We start from the raw sequence: 24,275 nt of genomic DNA, 5'->3' as shown, positions 1-24,275 counted from the left end.
TGCCCCCGCAGGCCTCGGCTGTACGCGCGCCGCGGGAAGGGCTATGATCGTTCTGGGCTGCGTCTCAGGCGCTCGTTAAAGGCGCAGTCTGCCCGGCCATGGCTCTGAGGGAGCTGAAAGTTTGCCTTCTGGGGGTAAGTGCTCTGTGGCCGGCTCTCCGCGGGGCCCCGGCGCGGCCCGGGGGCGGCGGGAGGGAGGAAGCCTGCAGAGGGGCTGGCTTGAAAGGCTTTCTCTGGTGGTAGGGAGCATCTCCCTGAGTCCCGGGGAGGCTTTGAGAGCGGGGGCCCTCTCGCCGGGCGAAGGGCGGGCCTCGCCCCTGCTGGAGCTGCCGCCGCTGCCCGGCCCCGTCCCCCTGAGGAGACCGGGCGGCCGGGAGGGCCTTCCCCTCCACCGGGGGAGGCGTTTTCCAGGGGTAAATACTGCTCCTCTTTTTTTTTCGGTGTTTTCCTTTAAAAAAAAGAAAAGAGAGGAAGCACGAATATCCAGTGTATGCATCCCTCTTCCTCACAAGTTGGGTTGGGCTTGGAGTTCACAAAATAAATAAATAAAAGCACCTGGAATCAAACTTGAGGGGGAGGGGCCTGAACTTTTTTTTAACAACATATGTAGGCTTTAGAAGTGCCCTAAGTGTTGCAGGTGGTGGAAGAAGGAGACATCAAGCAAACTGAAGTAGAAGTTTAAAAAAATCAAGGCTGTGTGTTGGCTTGGTTTGGTCTGAGGGCTTCACTTGGAGAGCCTCATGTTGAATAGGTGGAGTTGTCTCCACCTGTGTCTAAATCCTGTGTTATACAGACCATGACAGGCAGAATTGTTTTCTGCTTCTAAATAGCTGCATTGCCCTTCAGAGGGAAAATGATGTGTTTCTGTGCTCTTCCTGATATGAAGGTGTTTGGAGTAACTACTAGCTACTGTTTGTGCTCACCCGATGTGAGAAACCTTTCATTGTGTACGAAGAGGAGAATAAGTACCCAGGAAAACTGGTCCTTGAACTCCTGGAACTGCATCTATGTTTCTTTTTTTAAGCTTTGCTCTGTTTATTGAGACTGCAAACATAAAATACAGAACTGAGATAATACGCTTTTCCTTGGGAGGAAGACAGCTTGAAAAGATAAACACAAGCATACATACTGTACCCAAATTTACTACTGTATTCAGAAGATTCAAGAAAATGTGTGAATGGCATAAAACTTCATTTTCATGGAAGCAGTTCCTCAGGGGTTTTCTCCTTAAAATTTTAATGACTCTGGAGATGTAAAGCAAAAAGTTTGTCTTCACCTGTCTTAATTAAATGACCATTTAAAATGTCCAGCTGCTATTGAGAACAGTTTTACTGCTAATAGTTTGTTATTTCACTCCTAAGTATGCCTTATGTAGATACATTTTTTTTAAACTATGGAGTCAGTGGTGCAAATACATACGTGACCCAGAATTTTCATGTTATGTTTCCTCTTTTACCATTTATAGTGCTGTAGAGTTGCATTAGAAACGTGTTTCAGGTGTGTCACAGAAGAAATTTAAGTCTTTCATTAAGCAGGGTGGGACAGCATTAGTCAGAGGTTGAAATGCATGTGTCACTTGTATAATTTAATGTACTCCATTGGCTTGCAAAGATGGAGTACCATACTCAGTTGCTGTATATTTTACTAAAAGTGGTAGACAGTCTTTCCCTACTCCTGTTCAAATGCAATTTGTGCATAGCTTTGGGGGAAAAAAAAAAAAAAAAAAAGAAAAAAGTTTGAATAACTGATAATAAGCATGAATGCAGATGTTTGTAGTCCTTCATAAAAACATCTCAACAGTTTTGTTTAGAAAACTGTAATTTACCAGAGACCTTTAATTTTTCTACTAAATGAATATAATACCTGAAGTATTTCAGAATCTAACTTCCCTGAGATTCTCTGCAGCAATGTGTTATTCAGGCACAGCATGTTGCAAGATTTGAGGACAAAAAGAATCATCTGTTTATAGTAACTAATGTCTCTTTCAACTGTTTCTGTTCTTTTTTTAGGACACTGGTGTAGGCAAATCAAGTATTGTGTGGAGATTTGTAGAAGATAGCTTTGATCCCAACATCAACCCAACAATAGGGTAAGAAACTAAATAAACTAAATGTGACTTATTCAAGAATAAAACCAAATTGTAGGAATATATATTTGTACCTCCTGAATAGATTGTTTGAGGATTCTCTGTGTGTGGTAATAAATGTGACTGCAGCCTTAATTAACTTATGAGCTACCTTAGGAAATGTAGGAGTGTATTTGGCACTCCTGCAGCTTCCATTTTCATATGTAAGATCTGGACCCATTTTGTATTGTTAATCTAAGCTAACACAATCCTGCTTGGAGTCCTGTGTTATGAATAAGTTACACTATAGATGATTCTGTTGAAGGAACAACATGCACTACTGTTAAATTTCAAAGTCTAATTATTATGCAACTACATGATTATTTTTTAAGGGTCTTTTTTTGAGAGTCAAGGACAATAACAAGTCTAGGTTTTTGAAGGTAGTTAATACTAATTCAGATTGTAGTTCTCTTCATGAATTACTTCTAATGTTATGCATCTATATGCAATACACATGCTCATAAGTAACTGATGAAATTGTTAATGCAATTGGTATCATCTCAGAGTAGCAGTGTTACTGAGCTTAAATCTTCAAATAGATAGAAGGAAGGGCGAGCATCAGGAATTTTTGGAGAGGTTGGATCTTTTTATTTCTTTTGCTGTCTTTTTTGCTTTGCAAGTGTCTTATGGGCTGCTTTGCTCAGAAGTAGCTCTTTACTTAAATGAGGGCATGACTTCGCTTGATGCTGAGAAGTGTGTGTGGGGTGTCAGTGCAGCTTCCTGTCTCAGGTGTCACACAGGCTCTACTACAGCTTTGACCAGAAAAGATCCTGCTGATAAAGATCAGCTGTGTCTCATCCTGTGCTTCTGGAAAAAATGAGGTTCTGATGACCTCTCTCTCTTCCCCCCTATACTCCCCCACCTCTTTTTCTGAGTGTAAATGCTGGTATCAAATTGCAAAATATTCTGTAGGAAGTTATGCTTTTGTTTAATTTTCTCTGTTATCAAAGGTAGCCTTTGAGATAGGGTGCTAAATAGTTTTCTTAGATCTTCAAGGATTGAACATTACAATTAACATTGACAGCTACTGTCAAACTAGCTACAGTAGAGGTTCTTCTTTGGAGTACCATGAAACTGATGTGTGGGTAGTAGTCATATTGCTGTTTGCTTAAGTAGGGGAGCAGGCTGTCTTAAATGTTTAAGTTCAGATTGTATAGAAAGTTTAGACCTACTGCCCATAGTGATATCAACTGCAAGCAAAACTTCTTCAGGTGAATACTACGAAAGATCCAGTTGTTTTTCTTATTACCTGAGGTATTTGAGAAATTGTTATCTGTCTTCATTCCTAGTCATCCAGTTACTTTTAAAACCAGAGTCTCTTAAACAGTTGGCTAATATGGATAGTATCTCCAGTGGCCCAAAGTTAGCCATTGTGTTTGTGCATGCAGTTCCTAGGGGAGGAAAAAAAAAAAGATATTAAAGTCCACTTAACTAGTAGGTGACCAGGTATGGTAACACAGACTTAGGTTTTGCAAATGTGAGAGGTGCCTACTTGGTTGGCTGAGATGCTCTGTTCTGTAGTTAGGCATATGTCACCATACATCTAGACTACATGGGTTAAATGTTTGAGTAACCCAGTATGGAGTTTGCATCATGTCTATGATCACACACGAACTGTAGCCTTCTCAAGTCTGCTTTCAGATTCTAAATTCTAAAACACTGTCCTTGATGGCTTTAGGCTCTGCAGTCTGCAAGACTGTCTAAAGCTGCAGAACAAAGATTGTGATCTGAGATGCTTCTATCCTGGCAAAGTAGAATTTTCTATAATCTGGAGAAAACTCAGGAGAGGGTTTTGTGGTGGTTTTTTTTCCTTTTTGTTTTTTTCTTTCCTCTCAGGGAAGGGCCAAGACTGGAATGAACTTCATCAAATCTTGTTGTCTTCCCTCCAGAGTCAGTTTCTTTTAATCTGGTACTCTTCTGACTATGTGGAGTGGGGGGTTGATATCATCTTTTCTTTCTCCTCCCTCCAATGTAGCACCTGTCTGTCTGAAGGTGGGAACCCAAAGACATCACACACACATCTTCCCAGGGGAACATCTGTACCAGATACTGTGTAGTAACTTAAGGTGCCGTTAGAAGATGCTAGCCATTGTGGTAATGAGGCTGATGTGTAGAATAAAATTTGTCTTTGTGGGTTTAATGACGATACTGGGATTAGTATACTTTCTTGAAGTGACAGACTAAAAATCTGTATCTTTTAGCAGTCTTAACAAAATCATTCATTGGTCTGAGGACTTGGTATCTTGGTAGTTTGCCACAGTAGTATAAATGAATCAAAACTTGCCCAAATGGCAGGGATTGTGTGAAGCTCCAATGAGATAGTCTGAAAATTTTAAGCAAATTAATTTTGAAACTTTTTCTAGACCTTGTTTTTATTTCCTAAGTGAGGGGATGGAAAGAACAAAGTAAGGATTAGAGAGGAGTTTCGAGCGTATAACAAAACTAAAGCTGAGAACGTTTCTACATTTACTCCTGGGGTTTTGAGTTCATGAGGTACAATCTTGTGTCCTGTCCTGTTTCTGTTCCTCTTAGAATTATCTGAGCAATCATACTTGTTGTCATGAATGTTTACTATTCAGGTTCAAATATGGGCAGCTGTAGAAACCCTGTCAGAATTCTGCAACTTCTGTCCTCTCAGGATGCTGAGGACACATTCTGCTTTGCCTGACCAGCATATATCTCTAGGTACTGCGGAATATCTAGTCTTTCATTGTAGCATCAAAAAGAAATAATGAATGAGTACAAAACTACTTTCAGGTGCATCTTGTTCATGTAGCTGTAGTGCTTACTTGGCTAGGAGCAGCAGCTAGGAAATTTAGTAGGGGTAATGCCTGTTTTCTTACTAGAAGTCGCCAAGGATAGCTCTAGTTTGGAGGCTTTTGACGCAGAAGTGGTTTGTCTCTGAGCTGTTTGTTCTCTTTTGGGTTTGTTTTGTGGTTTTTTTTTTATAATTGACATCTGTCACAATGAAAGCTTCTACTTGTCAAAGAATTTCAAGTAGTGTTTAACCTCTGTTGTCAGCTACCATTTGGTATGTTTAGTTGTGATGTGAATTAGAGCAACACAGCTGTTCAGTTCAAATTGACTGTACAGGATGTTTTGGTTTATTACAATGTTTTGAACCAAGTAAGATAAATTTTCAGTGGGAATCTATGATTTAGGAAATTGTTTCCATGTTGGCCAGACAATTCGGAATTGATGCTTAATTTGCAGCAGTCTTAAGGAAGTGGAGGTCTTTGCTGTGCTTTACAATAAGATACTCCTACCACTTTATTTTCTGTTGCTCATTGCTAGAATACATCATCTAGTTAACTGTGGTGAAATTCATTGCAGTTAGAGTCTTTTTAGGCATGCTGCAGTGTAGTGGCTTAAGAGTAATCAACTTTGGAAATTGACCTACTATTTGGCAAACCATCTGAACTTAAGGAGTGGGGAGAAGGTTCTCTCAACAGTGGAAAACATTGTGTAATTGCTCCCTTTCTTTATTTTAAATGCAGGTAGCTGTTTTGTCATCCTAAAACATTGAAACATGTCCAAGGGCTCCAGTTATATTAACTACAAAAGTGTCGTGGGCATAATTAAAATCTGTGTCGTGGTGGTACTTAAGATCCAGGGTAAACTGAAGTTCAGAGTCTTGGACTCTGGTATTTAATGTTGTTGATCATGCTGAAAGATTCTTGTTCTCTGACTTTGAATCTACAGCAAGCTCAGTGTACTGTAAGAAGCCCCAGTACAGGCCACCTCAGGATCTGATCCTGTATCCTGTCCAAAACTGACAGTAGAATAAGTTTGGAAGTCTCCAGTACTTTCAAGTGACAGGAATTAAGCGTATAAAAGGTGCTCAAGATCATAACATAGGATCGCATATGCTTAAAATAATTATGGAATCTCTAGTTCATATTCTACAAGGATTTGAATCCGGTCTGTGGCTTTTCTAGTAAAAAATGTGCCTACAGGTAATAGATACAGCAAAGAACTCCCTCTTCTAAAATGTTAGGTCTCTGAATTCCTGTTCTTGTGGGAAATACACTGATTCATGTAAAGCAGATCAAGTAAAGCACAGAAGTACTTTACAGTATTTTGTAATAGTTTACTATAAAACACCTAGAAGTTGGGGGCGGGCAGCTGGAGCACAGGAAGAGATTTTTTTGTTTGTCTTCTGGAAGTGCAAGAGCCTCTGCAGACTGAACTATATAATGACAGGATTTGGGAGCTGTACAGAGTGCAGACAAGCAGCAAGTTACTCATTATTGATTTCTCTGTCCTCTTAACACCTACCTGATACCTACATCTAATACTGATACAAATCACCCATATTTTATTCCCAAATATGGACTTACCAGCATTATCTGAATGTTAGTACAGAGAGAGAAAAAGCTGATGCAAAGGGAAAGGACTTGATCTCTTTCCCTCTGGAAGTTTCCAGTATACACTTAACTGATTTGCTGTGATGATTCTTTCACTGAGGAAGAATGTTGTTAAAAAGGCTGATCTTTCTGATCTTTTTTTTGGTCATACATCCTTTATTTTTATCAAAAGCTTATGAAGAATGAAAGCTTATAATTTGCATTCGTGTTCCTTCTGTCTTGTTGAATTTCATCCACTGAAAGGAAATTTCATCCTCTGAGGCTCTTTGCCTCATGAATTTCAGCCTTTATGTATGAAAACCTTCATCAGTTTTGTGTGTGTGTATGGACAAAGCACTTTTATTGGAATGTAAACCTTTTTAAAAGTTCATGGTGGTAATGTTCTAAGAAGGTATTTATATTCTGAAAAGCATAAGCTGTAACTTTCTTCCAGAGCCTCATTTATGACCAAGACTGTACAGTATCAAAATGAGCTGCATAAATTCCTAATTTGGGATACAGCTGGACAGGAGCGGGTAAGTAGAATCAGTATCTGTAGTGATAGCTCTGGCTAGAGTTTGGATTGCTTTTCAACCCCACCCCTGAAAGTCACAGTGTGATCTGGTTTTATGAATGTCTGTTAGAAAGTTTGTTTCTATGCAGGTTTCTATCAAGATGTGGGTGCTGTAAATATGTTTCTATTCTTCACTGTTATCATTGTTAAAGTACAAAGTTAAGGATGATTACCTGAGAAGAGGAGCTTATAAAACAAAAGACTGTGTTTAGATTTACTGAAAGGGAGTGCCATTTCAATAGAAAACACGGCGGGGGAGGGGGGGGGGGCAGCAGCAGCTGTCTCTAGTACCATTTCAGTAGTTGAGTTTTAAACGTTTAACTGCAGTGTTTGCAGATAGTGCAACTGGCAACATGAGAATCCAAGTGAAATGAATGATCAAGTTTCATAGTACAAGTAAGGCCCTGATTCTGGAAAACTATACAACTGCTAACACATTCTGTTAGCTTCAGTGTTAAGATTATAAGATTATTAATGTGAGTAGGATGTGGGTTTAGGGGTTCAAAAGCAGTGTTTCAAGCAGTGTTATGGGTGATGACTGATCTTTTTTTGTAAAGTTTTACTTCTCAAATCTGATTGTGTTGCAAGCTAGGTCGAGAAATCTATTTTGAAATTTAAATTTTAGTTTGGAGTTTTGATCTGTGAAGCATGTGTAGTTCTAAGGGGAAGCAACGAAAGCTTTCAAGAAAATGACTAGTCAAATCACAATTAATTTGCATGATTTTTACTTAGAATTCAGAAGGCAAACTTTGCTAGTTAACTTGCTTGTTTATGGAATACTAGTAACAGTGATAGAAATCATAGTAGCTGTATTAACAGTGCTTACTCTTGCAATTTCTTGACTGGTGTAAGTACTGGCAACTGTCAATTACTCATGATGAGTTTATTTAGGATGTGAGCTAAGTGTAACAAAGGTAGATGCCAGAGCTGTCTCCAGTAACACTCAGTTTGATCAGGTTGGGTTATTGCTTTAGGATAACAACTGGCAAATGCAGCTGTACTATTTTTCAGTCTTGGCTCAAGAAACAGAGAGCCCCAGAAAAAACAAAACCCCACCACCAAAACAAAAAAAAAAAAACCCCAACCTTGTAAAGGCTTAGTCATCCCTGTGCAGTCATTTGACCTTTTGGAGTCCTGGTGGAACTGACTTGCTAGCTTTTTAGCTTGATAACAGCCTTGATGGCTAGAAAGTAACTGAAGTATATTTGTATTGCATTTCAGTGCTCTAGATTTTGAATGACAATTTATTTGCTTCCAGCAGCACCATATAAAGCAAACTTATGTTGTCAGGGATGTGTCCCAGGGATATGTCCAATAGCATCCATGCTATCAGAAATATCTGAGCCCTTCCATTACTAGCAGTCGGTCAGCATTTGCTGTAATTTGTCTTAAGTGAACATCCTAGCCCATTCTGAAATGTTAATGCTGGAATGTGCATCTTCTGAGAAGTAGAGTATGAATTTTGAGAGGCTGCTACTCTTAAATAGAAAGCTTTATAAACATGCCTGCCACAACTTGGCAGGAAATGTCCATTACAAATTAGCATTCCATGCTGTTCATTTTAACTGTGTTTGCAAGCAATGGGAGAATGTCCGAATTTGGATTCAGCACACCACAATCTGAGGAAGCATCTCTGTACATGACTAGCATGTTCCTTGCCTTTCTGTTTTTATACTTTGAGTGACACCTCTTTAATTTTATTCCATACAAGTTGCATGATACCTTTATTGAAATAAAAAAGGGAAAGATGTCTTACCTGGGCTCTAGCCCAAGAGCTGTGATATCTGTGATGCTTATGTACCACACCTGAGAGAAGTCCCTGTGAGGCCCCAGTATATCCAAGGAAACCAGTGAAATGGGAGCAAGGATATTTACTTTGAAGTGATGCCAGTATCTTCATAGATGTTTCTTTCTCCAAAACAGAACAGCGCTATTGCTTACTGCTAGTCACAAATGGTCTGTATACCTGCCTTGCCCTGCAATCTGTAGCACAGTTGCAACACATCTGACAATGAATTATCGAAGGGATAATGGGATATCCCTGGTGATCTGGAATACCAAAAATGTCCACACTGTTCTTGGAACTAAAATGTCTCTGCTGAGCTATAATGTGTAAGGCACAGAATTTGTAGTCCTGGCTTTTTTTTTTTTTTTTTTGCTATTTTCCACTTCAAAAGCCCAGCAGCAAATAGTTCTACACTACGCTGGGCAATGCATTGTTCTAAATGGCTTCAGGGAGCGGCTGGCTAGCTGCACTCCAAAGGTGGAAATGTACACTAATTCACATAGCTCATTTCCCTACGCACGGGCCTTATTTCTTCTCTCATTTCTTCTACACTGAGTAAAGTTGATAGGAGATTACTGATAGCAATTAGGTTTTTTGCCTCTTGCCTAACAATTGTGACAGTTTCTCTGGATAATTACATTATGTATTCTTAATAATTCTGTCAAAACACAAATCGGAGGCTGGAGGGCAAGCTGAAGTCTTTGGAAAAATAGCAAAAGGAAAATTCAGTGTTCCTGGTAACATCTGTTTTGTTAATGTATTTTATCTGCTGACTGCTCTTAGGTGGAAAAAAGTATTTAAGTGTTAGCAGGCAGGAAATGAGAGTAACACAAAATCAGCAAGTGAAAGTTGGTTTATTCCCAATGTAAATAATCAAATAATCAAAAAGCCAGGTTGCAACCAGTCCAAGTGGTGGTTTACAAAATATGTTTCCCTTTACATTTTAGTACTTAGGAGGAAGAGAGGGATTATGTCCCAACATGAACTGAATGCCTGCCCATGTTTCCCTTTCCCACTATTAAATATTTTTATATTCTGAACTTTGTGTTCAAAATCCTGTTTTCAAAACAGAATTTGAGAGCCAAATGTAAATGGTCTGGAATTCTGCTTTATAGCAAGACGTTTGTGATTTATAATATCGCTCTCAGTTGAACTGTACCAAGCAAAAGGAAATTGGTATTTTATTAGAACCAAATAAAACTTTATGAAAAACTGTATTCTATTCATGATTTTTACCCTGCGTAATAAGATGCACAAAAGCTCTAAATCACATATGCTTACATCAAAGCAGTAGATGCAGTTTACAGTGTGCTTTGACTGAGAGTTTTGGTTGCTAGATTAGTTGTCTGGTTCTTGTTAAATTAGCAGAGTATCACACTGTTTTTAAGAATGCTCAATTGATATTTTTTTATGGAACTTAATCGTGTGCTCTTATCACTTTTTTCAGTCCTGGATTCATAACACTGTGCCCATGCAAAGGTACAGGCCTGGTTTATACCCTGTAAATGCGCTACCAACCACATATGCCTTCTGTAGATTTAATTCTGAAAATTACAATAAAATTACTGTAGCCTTTTACTATTTAGCACGCTCCTTAAAGCTCTGTTTGCAACAGGTCACATAGTTGTGGATTTTGGCAGTTTTTAGTTTTAAACATGCTTCTAACTTTTGAGTTTTGAGGAAAAACTTAAGTGAAATCCCTAAAGCCATAAGTTAGATTATGAAGAAACCAACATTTCTAGTGTTTAAGAGTGCCATGACTGATCCATGGAGCTAGAGGTTGACATCAACTTCTGAACACTTCAGATCAGCAGTAATATATGCTAGTTTTCTTGAAATTACTTCTTGTCCAAAAGCATGAGTGTCTTAAAGAGGAAGAAGTGACTTCAGTTTTGACTGTTTTCCCCTTGCTTGGTGTTTAAAGTTGAGCATATATCCTGTGGGTTTGTGTCTGTGTATAATCTGCAGTCCTTTAGTTCAGAGATTCTAATCTAGTCAAAATAAGGTCAAGTTTGGCTTCCTGCTTTTTGCAGTAGGTGTGCTGCTGATCCCTAGACTATTTATTGGTTAGCATTTGTAAAACAGTACTTTCATGGAAGTTTATGTACTCTACTGCACAGGTTCTCTCTAATTGTAAAGAAAAGTTTTCACTTTCTTCAATAATAGTAATAATAATAATGAAATGGAGGTCAGTGGAAGATCAGATTCATAATGTGTGGTATCTTTCTTTCAGTTTCGTGCTTTAGCCCCGATGTATTACAGAGGGTCAGCAGCAGCCATTATAGTGTATGACATCACAAAAGAGGTAAGAAATTTGATCTTGACCCAGCATTATGATTTCTGGGGTTTTTTTTGTCATGGGCCAGTTATGACTCTTAATGCCTTCTGTTTTGTGTTTTGTTTTTTTTTTTTCTTTTTGCCACATCAGGAAACTTTCTCAACATTAAAGAACTGGGTTAAAGAGCTTCGACAGCATGGACCTCCAAACATTGTGGTGGCTATTGCAGGAAATAAGTGTGATCTTAATGATGTAAGGTAAATAACCGTTGACAATTTGGAGATTTTCACTTAAGCTCATAGTGCTAAATATTTTAAGATTTCGGAGCAGGTGAAAGGTATAGAGCAATTTAGGCTGGTTTGCACTAGCATTGTAGTTTCACAAGGGGTCTGAGCCGTTTCTGCTGTCAGAAGATTTGGTTAGTCTGCCCTTGGACAGTCTTGCCCACCTCCTCCCCGGTGTTGGTGCGAGTGTGTGTGTGATTGGGCAGTAAATTGGGCTGTAAAGTGGATGCAGATTAAGACTAACTATTTCCTTTTTTTAAAAAGGAAAACTCATCTAAGTGTATTTATCTTGCTCGCACCATGAACACTTGCTGGCATGACAGAGGTGGGATAGCAGGGTTAGGAATGAGCAGTTTACAGGGAGACAGGATTACCTTCTGTGGTGGCAGTGCCAAGTTACACAAGCCTAAACTGCCTGTGAAACTACAGTGTAATACAAGCTGTTTACCTCACTTTATAAGAAGTACCCCTGTCAGTCTGTAGCACCTCATTTTGTTAGGAAAAACATCGTGCCTGTTGGAAAGCATTGTGTAGGTTTTTCTGACTTGCTTGTTCAGGTGCCTTCCTTCCTTGCTTACATATTGGGGTGGAATTGGCTGTGCCTGAAATAGTTGCAGGGAGCAGGAAGAGTTCTTGAGAAACTTTATGAACATTCAAACTTTCAAGAAGGCATGTACTAAAACCAAAGGAAGCCCTTTTTTATTGATATCCTGGTTAAATAAGCCAAAATTCAGAAAGAAGGTGTGTGCAAACTTCGTGTTTTTTAGATTTCATTGGAAAAGGTACCACAGCTGGTGTCTCAGAGGAGGCAGAGGGTTATGTGTTTAAAGAACCACTGCAAAGTTGGTTCTTAGTATAGTATTACAGATTGTTAATATATAGCAGTTATCTAGTGAGCTTTAATAACTTTTATTAGAAATAGCATGTCTTGAAGGAAATATGGCATAAAATCACTTAGAAGATAAATACAAGGCATGCAGTACTAAGTCTCACACGCTTATTTCTTGGTGCTTAGGTGGCATCATAAATTATGTAAACATTGCTCTTCAAGCTAATGAGCAAGATTCCTTGTAGTTTAGTCAGAGGCAGTATTTGAGTCACTCATCTGAAGTCTGTGCTTTGGATATCTTAAGTCCCTTGTTACTGAAAGTAGCTTATGTTTTCTAGAAATTGTATGGAAAGTGATACAATATATAGTCCTCTCTCTGCCTGTTGGGGTTTGGTTTTTTCACCTTGTTTAAGGAAACATACCTCATTATCAACTTGCCTACCTAGCAGTGCAAGAGTAACTTTTTCACTTCTTGGCTCTGTGTGCTCAGTCTAAATATGTTTCTGTTTATAGCTATGTCTTCATGCTTCATGTATAGTAAATGCTATATTAATGATCTGTGTGGTGTTGTGAGATACTTGGTTTTGTAAACAGCTGTAGGAAATCCACTGGATTAGTGGAACTAATGCTTTAGGATCCTTTCAGTACATCTAAAACTGTTCTCTGTGTGAAGAATAAAGCACCCCCTAACGATTGATTGCAGACCTACACTTAGAGCACTCAAACTCAACTGTAATGTTGTCAGATGGATTAAGGCCTTGTTTAGTTTATGATTGTGCTTAAGTGATGCTCATACCTCAAGGCAAGGAGACAGCATAAAGAATGAGCATCAGCCTCAGGATGAGGGAGCACTGTGATGCCAAACAGGTAAAATACAAAATACTAATTTAATGAGATGCTTAAAAGTTTACTCTATCTCTTAAGATTTTGAATAATGTGGTCGTTTTTTGCATTCACAGTTTTTTTTCCTTTCCTTTGTTTTTCCAGAGAAGTCATGGAAAAAGATGCTAAAGACTATGCAGATTCCATTCATGCAATATTTGTAGAGACAAGTGCGAAAAATGCAATAAACATTAATGAACTCTTTATAGAAATTAGTAAGTATTTAAATAGTTAATGTGCTTTCATCTGAAGTTTAAGTAGAAATAGATTTCTGTATTAGTTTTTGTGTTATTTAGTTGAGAGTATACTGACTTAAATTTGTTACAATCAGACATGAATACAACACTGTAAAATGAGCTGTATACATTTTTGGCCATCTAATGACCTCTAAATATTCCTTCTAGAGATTTTAAGCCTACGGTGGTGCTGCTGGATAAATAGCAAGCAGGGCACTCATGTCAGAAATCAGTGTCATCTTACTGTATCTGTTATTGAATGTTTCAATTAGTACTTCCAAGGTTATGGAAGGGAAAGGAAATGGCATGAGGACAATCCAAACTTTATACAGCTGAGAAAAGGAGTTAAGTTCTTGCTCTTAGTGTTTGTACTTAGTCTAAAACAGTGCATTTTCAAAAATACAAGATTTCATAAATGCCACACTACTGCCTAGGAAATAGCAACTATTGTGTGGAGATTTTCATAGAATCATAGAATTGTTTAGGTTGGAAAAGACCTTTAAGATCGTCCGGTCCAACCATTAACCTAACATTACCAAGTCCACCACTAAACCAGTTAAGGGTAGAGTAGCAATTTTGTGTTTCCCGGCTTGGTGGCTGGGTTATTTATAATGAAAGTAAAAACTAGGAATCATTAGGGTTGGAAAGGATCTCTAAGATCATCAGTCCACGTTTCCACGGGTTTTTTTGTGATACCTTGGGGTTCTCTAATTAAATTGCAAATCTTTTTTTGTCTCATTTATGGTCGGGACAACAATGACAATTTTTTTGTGTGAATGAAAAGCAGACAGTATTCCAAAGTGAATTCTGTGCAATATTTGCAGGATATGTTTCAGGTAGCAGCACCAATGTGCAGGTATGTCAGCCTGTTTGTGAAAAGAGGATAAACAGCAATCCATTTGTGCGTGTGTGTGCGCACTACAGTTTAGCTTTGAATAACTACAGAAATGTTAGACTTAAGGGTAAAAAAAAAAAAAAGGGTCCTTATAAAGCAGTTGAATATTTTGAAGCTGATGTAAAAAGTATGTACTGTAGATTAGCTTCCTGACTTAATAGTTGCTCTCTAAAATTGATCTTGCATAAATTATGGAAAAAAATCATAAATCCTCCTTGGAAAAGAATACTCAACCAGGAATAGTCAATTTTAAAGACTGATTAGATGACTGAAGCAGCTATCTTTACAAGCGCTTCTGTGCAGGTGATCTACTGTGGAAATGCAGGTCAAGATGGTAGTTCTCAATGAAGATATTCCAGATGGTATTGGATCCTGCAGAGTGTACCTCTGGGTGCTTTTATAGCCTAACTCTCCCAAGTCTAGATTAGCCTGAAGTGTAAATGCTGCAAAACTAGCTTAAAACTGCCCCTACTGCTTTTTTGTGGAACCATACCTCTTATAGACATAATATGGACTCTTAACTGCCATGCTTCTGTTATGCAGGAATGTTGTTGTTAATGACATACGACTAATTGAAGACACATTTTTTGTATACAAAATGTATACTGAATGCTTAGAATTAGTTTCAAGTATAATGTTTGCTATAAATTTTTTGTCTGCTTCCTTGTAGGTCGCAGAATTCCATCAACTGACACCAACCCCCCATCTAGTGGTAAGGGCTTCAAACTTAGAAGACAGCCATCGGTGACAAAGCGCAGCTGCTGTTGACTGATCCCTTAGAAAATCAGACTTGTTTATACAGTAGGTGGTCTTGGAAGTTAATAGTTCACGTTGGGTTTATATTATCAGTCTTAGATCTTTATCTGCTGATGTTCATACATCCGAGGTCCCACAAAAATGGACCGGTTCATCTGACATCTGTACACTCGCAGAAAAGACTGCAATCGTAATGTCAGCCTGTTTACTTACAAAAAGTGTAGTATCTCTTGTATTCAAAGGGAATCCATCATCACTTTTTTGTCTTGCTTGAAAGGAAGGTGACTATATGGATGGTAGAACTGAAATGTTTAATAGTTTTGTAATCAAGATTTTAGGGTTTTTTGTAAAAAGGGAAACGAGCACTTTTGTGGGACTTAGGGGTGGGAGGAGTCTGGAAGTTAGATGTCATTTCTTCCTTTTCTTCAGTGAGCCTTATTTTAAATTTAATTGTAGCTAATCCAAAGTACGATGGGACAGTTGATGTGAGGTGGCTACAGAATAAGCAACTGAAGACAAATAATAGGCAAATCAGTCCATCCAGTCCCCAAATCCCATTTGCACTTTTTATTTAAAGATGATATGCGCCGGGGTGGGGACACAAGCAACAGATCTTAAACCACAGACAATCTTTTTTCATGCTGACTTTAATCACTTTAAGGCAAACTGATATGCTTACAGACATCTTTTTTTGTTCCTACAAGTTTTTTAGTATTAAGATGTTGGTTGAAGAAAACCTAATTGTAGTTCTGACTAAATTAAGTGGTTACTGACTAAAAACAGATGCTGTAAACAGATGCTGCCAATGGTTCTGATAAGACCTAAAAGTTTTTGGGGAAAGCTTTTAATTGCTTGGCATGTGTAAAATGTTCATATTGTATTTATAAGACCAGTGTTTAAAGTATTATAAATTATGTAAAAACAGTAAAAAATAATGTAATCTTATACACTCCTTCCATTCCACACCTATGGATAAACTCCTGGGGAATCTCCATCAGGTTTTTTTTTTCCTGCGTTTTAGGGTATTGTCACTGTGAGTTCATCCAGAGGCAGACTGAAATTCTTTCTCTTTCAATCACATTTGAAAGGGCCAATAGAGAATGCTGTTGGTGCAGCATGAGGTCTGTCTGAACAAGTTTTTGTCTGTGGTGCACCCAGTCTTTCTGGTTTTGGGCACAAAAATAAAAATAGGAAGTAACCTTAAGACGTGGTAATGTAGATCGTTACCTCTTGGTTTCTGGGCTTTTTCGTCTGTGAGGGTTTTTAGCAAATCGGTGTTTAGCTTATTCTGTGTTGGTTTTAGTATGCTTTCAATTAAACTATAGGTTGACCATACCCATTTGTGCTATTTTATTTATTTTTACTTTTTGTTCCCTACCAGCACTAGTGAGAAACTTTATACTTTTGAAGAAAAGAGCTTAATAGACTTGAGTATATACTAAAATATGCTGTTTAGCTTTAGTATCAAAATGAGGTCACGCTGATGATGCTTATTCTTTGTAATCTGGTTTTCTGTCATCTCAAGTGTTTTCTCTGAAGGAAATGTAGAAAAGTTTGTAAGAAATGAAAGGACTTGTACTTCAGATTAGTTTGTATTAGTGAAAATTCTTGTAGAGCTATTCTGGAGCAAAACAGGTGAATTATTACACTGAGATTTTGAATGGGTCAGTATGTTTTAATGAAATTTGCTGACTACATTTTTATCATGCCTCTTTCTTACCCTGCATTGTCAATTATGCCTTTTTTTGCCGCAGTTGTACAGGCTTCATGCTTATAGACTGCCCAAGAAGGGTATCTTCATCAAACGAAGGCGGTTTGAAGCCCCTTTGAAACATTGGTCCTTAACAAAGCATCTCATAGTAGAGACAGATTTGTGTTTGATGTTCAGCCTGATGTATGATATGCCTTTTTCTGTCACTCAAATAAATTATGAACAGAAAACTTTAGTACCGCCTGCAAAATGCTTGATGGAAATATAATTAGTAAAGAAAGGACAGAGTAAGCTTGCTCTTTGGCACATTTTTAATCAAAAAAAAAAAGCAGATTAGCAATTAAAAGTAGAACTTTCACAGTGGCAGTCATGGAAATCCCTACTTTCTTTGAAATAGCTCAATTCTTACAGCAAATTTTTAAAAAAATAAATTGTGTGGTTATCTAATTCAACTAGGTTTTTAAAACATTTTGTGTTCACAGTGCCTCAGGAGTCTATTCTATACCAAGATACCAGGTGCTTTAGTATCTTAACTGTGATACCGAAAATACTGCTTTTATTGAAGTTGGTTAGTAATTAATCTGGAAATTCTTGAACTTGGAAAGATCATAGTAGGAGAAGGAAAGTCTCAGATATTGGGAGTATCTTTCATGTAGATTAGTAGAGACAGGAACGTCAGACTTTCTCAATTATTATTACTGCTTGTTAGCATGTGGTAAAATCTGTTTTTCAGTGAGATAACAAAAATGGTTTAATAGTATTTATCCAAGACTTACTGACTTGAGAAGAAAATACTGGACTATAGGCAAGACTGAGAGCTAGGCTAGTATTGAGATTATTGTAGTTCTCTCTAGTCAGAGGAGAGATCCATGTACCTTAGCAAATCTTTATGAACTGCTTTCTGATCTATCCTCACTTATTTGCTATGCACCAAAAAAATTAGACTTCAAAAACAAACAGAAACCTCCAACCCAAAACACTAAAGAAGCAGCAACAATCTGGCCCTTCTCAAATGTAGCTTTTTTAATGTCTCCAAATCCTTTTGTTTTGTTACCAGTCTGAGTGGAATGCCAGCATACTTCATATCCTTTTTGCAGTTCTGATCTTGAATTACTGCAGTTAATGAAAACATGGAAATAGCCAGTGTTTCAGATTGTCCAAACTACAAATGCTGAAGTGAGGCTGCTTTTTAACACATGCCTATTTAAAATGACAGATTGTTGATGTAAGTTCTTTTGAGCCAAGATAACTGTTTATTGATCAGTTGGCCCTAGCTGAAAGCTGGAATGCAGTCTTCCTTGGATGAGATGCACATGTTCATTGTTTCATTTTTGTTGGAGAAAAATGGTTTCTTCTGTATTAATAATTTGTTAGGCCATCTGCTTTCATCTTGCACTAGGCTTGCTGAAATTGATTATATTTTGTCCTAACATAGCTTCTCTATTTGGAGATACATTAGCATTTGAGTGTTTGGAGTGCTGATTATGAACCATTCCAGCTAAATTTTTAATAACTTTTTTCTGTTAAGTTGTTGAAAAAGCTCAGGACTGAAGTTTTATTCCGCTATGCCTTTCTATTTAATGAATGGAGCTCATTATAGAGACCAGACTTTCAGATACTCTCAAAGGGAATTAATTGCTGCAAAGCAAGCTTGGAAGGGTAAAGTATTGTGTATGTAAAAATGTAACGAGGTGCATGTAATATCATTGATCCAGAGCATTTTTTAACTGACAAAATATGACTATTTGAACTTCTAAACACCACCAGTTCTTTCCCATGGCAGTTACAGATTTGTACAAAAATATCATTTGACAAATGTTTAGTTCTTAAGCTTTGGAGCAACTTAAATGTGCTCTCCAAGCTTTGGAGGGTATCTTCATCTGACCCTCTAAACTACAACCATTTCTTAGCTGACTTGCCAGGTGCTTGATCTGTGCTGTAGCTAGTTTTGTGGTATATTTTATATACATGCTGAAAACTGGCATACTAAATGCCTAAGTAGGTGAAATATGAAAGCTTATGTTTAATAACAGAAGCATCTAGTGGTCAAACTACTGAAAATTGTAATAGGTGGTTTGAAAAGTTCTAAGACAATTCTAACAACTTTTGCTGTTGCCAAGGAGGTAAAGGCTTCATTTATGTTACTGGGTCCATGTTGAAACAAACCAAATCATCACATTTCAGATCCCTACTGACATGGGGGAGACCGTTCCTCTAAGTGCTACAGGTTCAGACAGTTAATAGTTTAGAGGGGCATTTTATGCAGACTTGAGTCTTTGATGTGTTGGTGTACAGAATACCAGTTTAATGCTACCAGCCTGCTCAAGAAAGATTATTTATGTGCTTGGGAAGAGAGTAAGAGGAGAAGAGACAATGCCTACTTACTGATTTGGAAGTCTATACCTTCAGCCCAGTCGAGAGGTGTGGGATTCATGGGGAGCTGTCTACATTCATGGTTAAAGTTTCTTTTTAATTGTCAAAAAACAATTTAGGCTGAATATCTTCAATGGTTTAAAATTTGGCCCATAACGTTTTTGTTATGATGTTAATCCTAAATTATTCTTTAACATTAGTGTTAATTTCCATTATAACATATTGAGTATTAGTTGGAAAAGGAAGCTTTATCAGTGATTTTTTGAATGACTTTCTTGTGAAACAGTCTTTAGTGTTTATTAAGGATGGTGTAGTCTATTTGTGGTGTGCTATGTCAGCAATCTGCAAAGACTATCTTGGGAATTGATGATTTACAGGACAGAAGCTGTCTGAACTGCGTAGCTAGTCACCCTGTAGCAAACCTCACAAGCAGCAATAGCTACATAGAAGTAGAAAAAGAAATCATCTCAAACATGAGAAGCTAAATAATTCACTGATGTAAACTTCTACACTGCCTATTCATTTTCTAAAAAGCTTTCTGTAGCTCTCTTAAACACTTTAGACCTCTAAAAAAAGAGGCTCTTCTGTTCATGGACAAGGGATCTTAATTTTTTTAGCAGGAATTCGTTTTACAGTGACCTGACACTGTTTGTATGTGACAAGTCAGTTACATGAAGAGGAGAAGTGTGTGCTTGGAACTAAGCTGCTAAAAAATCTGCACAAAATTCTGTAAAGAAAACTGTTAAAATTTTATGTTCAGATCACATTCCTAGTAATAGATCACAGCCCTAGTAATGGTAGGCGACAGAAGATTTATAGAAATAAGATGTTGGTGTGAATTGCCAATCTAAGATAGAAATAGAGGTTCTAGTATAAAAAAAGTCATGTCAGCTGTCCTTTTCAGAGCCGTACGGCTGCAACTTGTCAAAAGAAATACGCTTGAAACCACATCGTTGTTTCTCATATAAGAATTAAGGTGCCAAAACGTATTTCCCTAAAATGGTTAGCCCTTCTGACACCAATGCTCATTTCTGAAAAATCCATTCTGATATTTTGGAGGTCTCAAAAGTTTAAATGCAAACCCTTTCTTGGTCAGCTAGAATAAAAATGGATGAGTTGGAAAAATCAAACAAGCGTTACCAAACTTTATCCATAAAGTGTCACAGATGACAAATCTTTCAAGGAATACAAGACTATCCTGAAACCCAAGAGTCCTGATGGGCTTAGTGTCTGACATGTCAAAATGATCTTAGGGTCAGCTTTTTCCTCCTTCCCCCTCCCATTTCCCCTCACCCCACCCTGAATTTTTAACATAGTGTTGTCAGAGTGTACATGCTATAAACAGCTATTTAAAAATACTTAGAAAAGTTGTAGTGGCTTAGAGTTATTTGGTGCTTCCTATTTTACATGGAAAAATCAAGGTAGTGGGATGATTTGTCCCCAAAAAATTGGGACGGCATTTGCTGAAACTGCTGTCATCCTAGAATAAAGACTTCTTAGAAGAAACAATTTTGCTTTTTCCATTACATCATCCTGCAAGTTGGGGTTCTTAAATTTTTGTTTAAACACTAACAATTAATTTTATTCAAGGAGCTGATTACCTTTGTAAAGGTACTCTTCTTTTAAGAAGGTTGGGTTTTCCTTTGCTTCATTTCTGTTAATTTTTTCACATATGTATTATTGAACAAACCCATTGCTACTTCTTCAAAATTTGAAGGATACAGACCACTCTTTCTGTCATGCTCTTCATTTGTGCGAGTGTGATACTCCATCCAGTTGTTGCACTTCGATATGCTGGAACTCTGACACCTACACAGGTTCACTGCTACTCTTGCCTCACTTTTACTCGTATTACAGTATGTATTTCCTATTAAATCTGTTATGTTTTCTTGACAATTTGTTCGTTTCCTTATGGGATTTAGCCAAGAATAGGTGGCAAGTGTCTTTCTCTCCTCAAAGGTTCTAGAAGCATCTGTCACAGCGGCAAATATTTGTCACCAAGCAAAATGGTGATTTGTTATTACAGCCTTACGAAACTCTTGTGAAAACATAGGAGCTGAGACAGGTACCACTCCTGTATTATACCACATAACGAAGGCTAAAAGCATGCTCACCTGGGGGAGCAAATTATTGTAAGGCTCTAGTAACACGATGTAAACTCTTCTATATTTTAACTTCCTTTTTTGTACCTCCTATTTCTGAATATTGTGTATCCAACATTGAAATTGTGACACAGTGAATTGATTTAAGACACAGAAGTGGATTGCATTTCTGTAGCTGTAAGACACTTAAGACCTCTTGGCAATCTTCCCCCTTGTACCTCCCACCCCCAGTACAATGAAGAAAAGAAATCATTCTGATGGTTTCTTCTAAACAAGAAACTTTGCATTTGCATTTGTGTATTCAGGGCACAAAAATAACCTGATATGCATATAGCTCTTGCAGTGTAATAAATGTTTGCCTGTAAAATTAAGCATGAAGGTTAACCTTTGTATCAGCAATTCTTGTCCCTCCTAAGAACATTCTGCCTTTTCATTATAGGATTGGGTTAACCTGTTACAAAGGTTGAAAGGTCTGTGCCTTCTTATTATAGTATCTCTTATTAAAACAAACTTAAGCCGCTCAAAGTTACAGAGCATTTGCGGCACTGTAAACTGCACAAATTTACAACCATTGCTTCACTGCATGAAATGTAGTCAGATTACTAGTGATGAAATATTGTAGTGATGAATTCCCAAGCTTATGAATGTTTTGAGACTTTTTTTAGTCTTCTCTTGGGCTGGTCCTGAGAGCGTGTACAGGTTTGTCTGTATTGTTGGTTTGTAGATGCTAATGAGGAAAACCAGGCTTTTGTTCTCTCCTTTTTGTTTGAATTGTTACACTCCCATATAGTGCATAGAATGCAAATAAAGAAATGTTGATTTGGCATAATGTAAACAGCCTTTTCAGCTTAAGCGTTCATAATAAACTTTTATAGTGTAATAATATGCTAAATCACTACCAGTCTGATGTATTGTGCAAAAAAAAAAGGTGTAAACATTTTATTAATAAAAAGCTTTGTTTATAAATGTGCTGGCTTTGTTAAATGTTTCCAAAATTCTCAACATCTTAAAAAATAGTGTCTATAGCAATAGAATTATAGAGGAGGAATGTAAGCAATACTGTGGCAGAAGTGAATCTAAGTGATGATTCGAATAGCTGTTTTCTAAAAGTACTGACTACTGGTCATTCAGAAACTGTAGCTTTTCCCCGGTTTATGTATACACATACAAAGGCAGAAGACAAATTTGTACAAAGAAGGGATGGGGAAAAACAGCAGAGAGAATGCAGCTTTTGTGCAACGCTTCCTTTCTTTGCAGCATGATGTCTGAGAAACTGCAGGCCACACACAGTCTTGTCAACCAGTGCAAGGCCTGACAAATTCTACCAGGGTCAAGTCATTTAATACGTTGCTTTTAGCTTAGACTGCGTGAAATGTAAAATTCTTGACTGCTTAGGCCAGGTTTCTGTCAATCAAAACTGTAAAGTGCTTTTAATATCTGCACAGTGTTGTGGGGGCCTGTCATGCTGGGAAGGGATCCTTTTGTTAATACAGCCAGCTGGTGGGTAGCTTGCTTTTTTTAAACCGCTGCTGCGGTGGTTATGTAGAGCGCAAAAAGACGGAGTTGGCTACAGTTACCTTGCTTGTCTTATGCTATGCTTAAAAGATGTAGTTTTCTTGTTTCAATGTGTGGTGCAAGTCTAACGCTTTCTGTTAATAGCAGCCTTCAAAAGTGTAAATAAGCAAAAAAATTCCTGTTTCTGATACTGCTATTTCAGCTGAAAATGCTGGATACAAGTTTCTGCTAAGCAACTGGCTGCAGTTCATATGTGGGAAACGCGTACTGTCATCCTTCTAACAGAGACCTGCAATAACTTAAATTTATTGTTCAGTACCTGCTATTTTGAGGAGTGTCGAATGTGTTTGTATAAGGGGACATGAATGTGCATCGGTGAGAGCACAAGAAGGGTAAACGCAAAAAATGTGCTAGAATAGAGAGGAAAACACATCTACCTGTGTGTGCCTAGGGAATCGAGGTAATAACTAAATGCAAACCACCTAATTTGTGTGCACACACAATATGAGAGAATGTTTTACTTGGATCAAGACTTTCATAGCTTTTAAGGTAAAAGTTTTGTAACAAGGAAACTGTTCTTTAAAATTGTTCCAGTACAAACGCTTTCAGGTGCTCCTCAAGAGTTTCCCTGTAGTGTTCATCCCTATTTTCTCCTGTTAATCAAAACCCACCTGGGCAACAAGTCTTGTTATGGCTGAGTTGTTAATAAAGTGAGGGTTGTTTAGCATAATTGGTAAGGATGTAGTGTTGCAGGTGGCCTTCATGTGTGCCCATTTCAATGAATCTGAGCTGCATGATATTAAATGTACACACGTTATTTACATATAACAAAAGCCTGGCAACCTACATTCATTAGACTTCATAAATTTTCAACTTAAACAATGTTGTGCTTTATAAAAACTTCAGCCTGGATGAAAACATGGGTGAGTCCTCCAAATTCAAGCAGGTAAGTTCAGGGCTGCCAGTTGTGGTAAGAGGATACAACTTGGCAAACCCTTGAAGGTGTGGATCATCAAATGCTTAAGGCTGTACTTTTGTATTTCTTTCAGGAAAAGTAGAACTTGGAAATGTTTGGGCAGCAACACTGAAAGTTGTTTAGGGTTTTTTATTAGGTATGACTATATGTTGTACGAAGTTTCCTCTGTCTTATTCCTCACCATTACTTTCCTGTTAACTTGCAGATATGTATAAAGCTTGTCTTTCCTCCTAGTTACTGGACTGCGAATGCCTACCTCAGTGAGAGCATCTGTTTATAAAAAATAAAACCTAAGAGATTACGTGAAAGAAGATAACCTTTCCAGAATATCAGCCAAAGAAAGCCCTACTCCAAAGTGTAAATGAACTCAATTCTCTTCTGATTTGAGATAGTAAAGTGTTATGACATAAACTGTAGTTTATGCTATAAATTAAACCCCCATAAGTAGCAAAAATAAGCCAAGAACATCCTAGGCTCCAAACCTAATTAAGCAAAGTAGACTAGCAGGGACCTGGAAAAGAAAATGCACCCCTTTATGACATTATGTGACCATTTGTTCTCCAACAGAGAAGGAATTTAAGGAAGACAGGCAGTATGTTACTTGAGTG

At 37.7% G+C, this 24,275-nt stretch overlaps 1 protein-coding gene across 1 annotated transcript; it reads left to right on the top strand.

Moving 5' to 3' along the window:
• Positions 1-38: 38 nt before the first annotated feature.
• Positions 39-16,934, top strand: RAB22A (RAB22A, member RAS oncogene family). Its single transcript, XM_075721380.1, has 7 exons — positions 39-134; positions 2,009-2,088; positions 6,925-7,006; positions 11,064-11,135; positions 11,259-11,365; positions 13,209-13,318; positions 14,905-16,934. The coding sequence occupies exons 1-7, from the start codon at positions 99-101 to the stop codon at positions 15,000-15,002; spliced, it is 585 nt and encodes a 194-aa protein (XP_075577495.1). The 5' UTR covers positions 39-98; the 3' UTR covers positions 15,003-16,934.
• The last annotated feature ends 7,341 nt before the right edge of the window (positions 16,935-24,275 follow it).

Source organism: Pelecanus crispus, chromosome 14, assembly GCF_030463565.1.
Source record: "Pelecanus crispus isolate bPelCri1 chromosome 14, bPelCri1.pri, whole genome shotgun sequence".
Classification (NCBI taxonomy): domain Eukaryota; kingdom Metazoa; phylum Chordata; class Aves; order Pelecaniformes; family Pelecanidae; genus Pelecanus; species Pelecanus crispus.
This window is presented reverse-complemented; position numbering and strand designations above follow the sequence as displayed.

Excerpts from the sequence above, each read along its gene's own strand:
- RAB22A (XM_075721380.1), top strand. The coding sequence starts at position 99 with ATGGCTCTGAGGGAGCTGAAAGTTTGCCTTCTGGGG. Across the intron at positions 7,007-11,063 it reads ATACAGCTGGACAGGAGCGG|TTTCGTGCTTTAGCCCCGAT; the intron begins GTAAGTAGAATC and ends TCTTTCTTTCAG. Across the intron at positions 13,319-14,904 it reads TGAACTCTTTATAGAAATTA|GTCGCAGAATTCCATCAACT; the intron begins GTAAGTATTTAA and ends GCTTCCTTGTAG.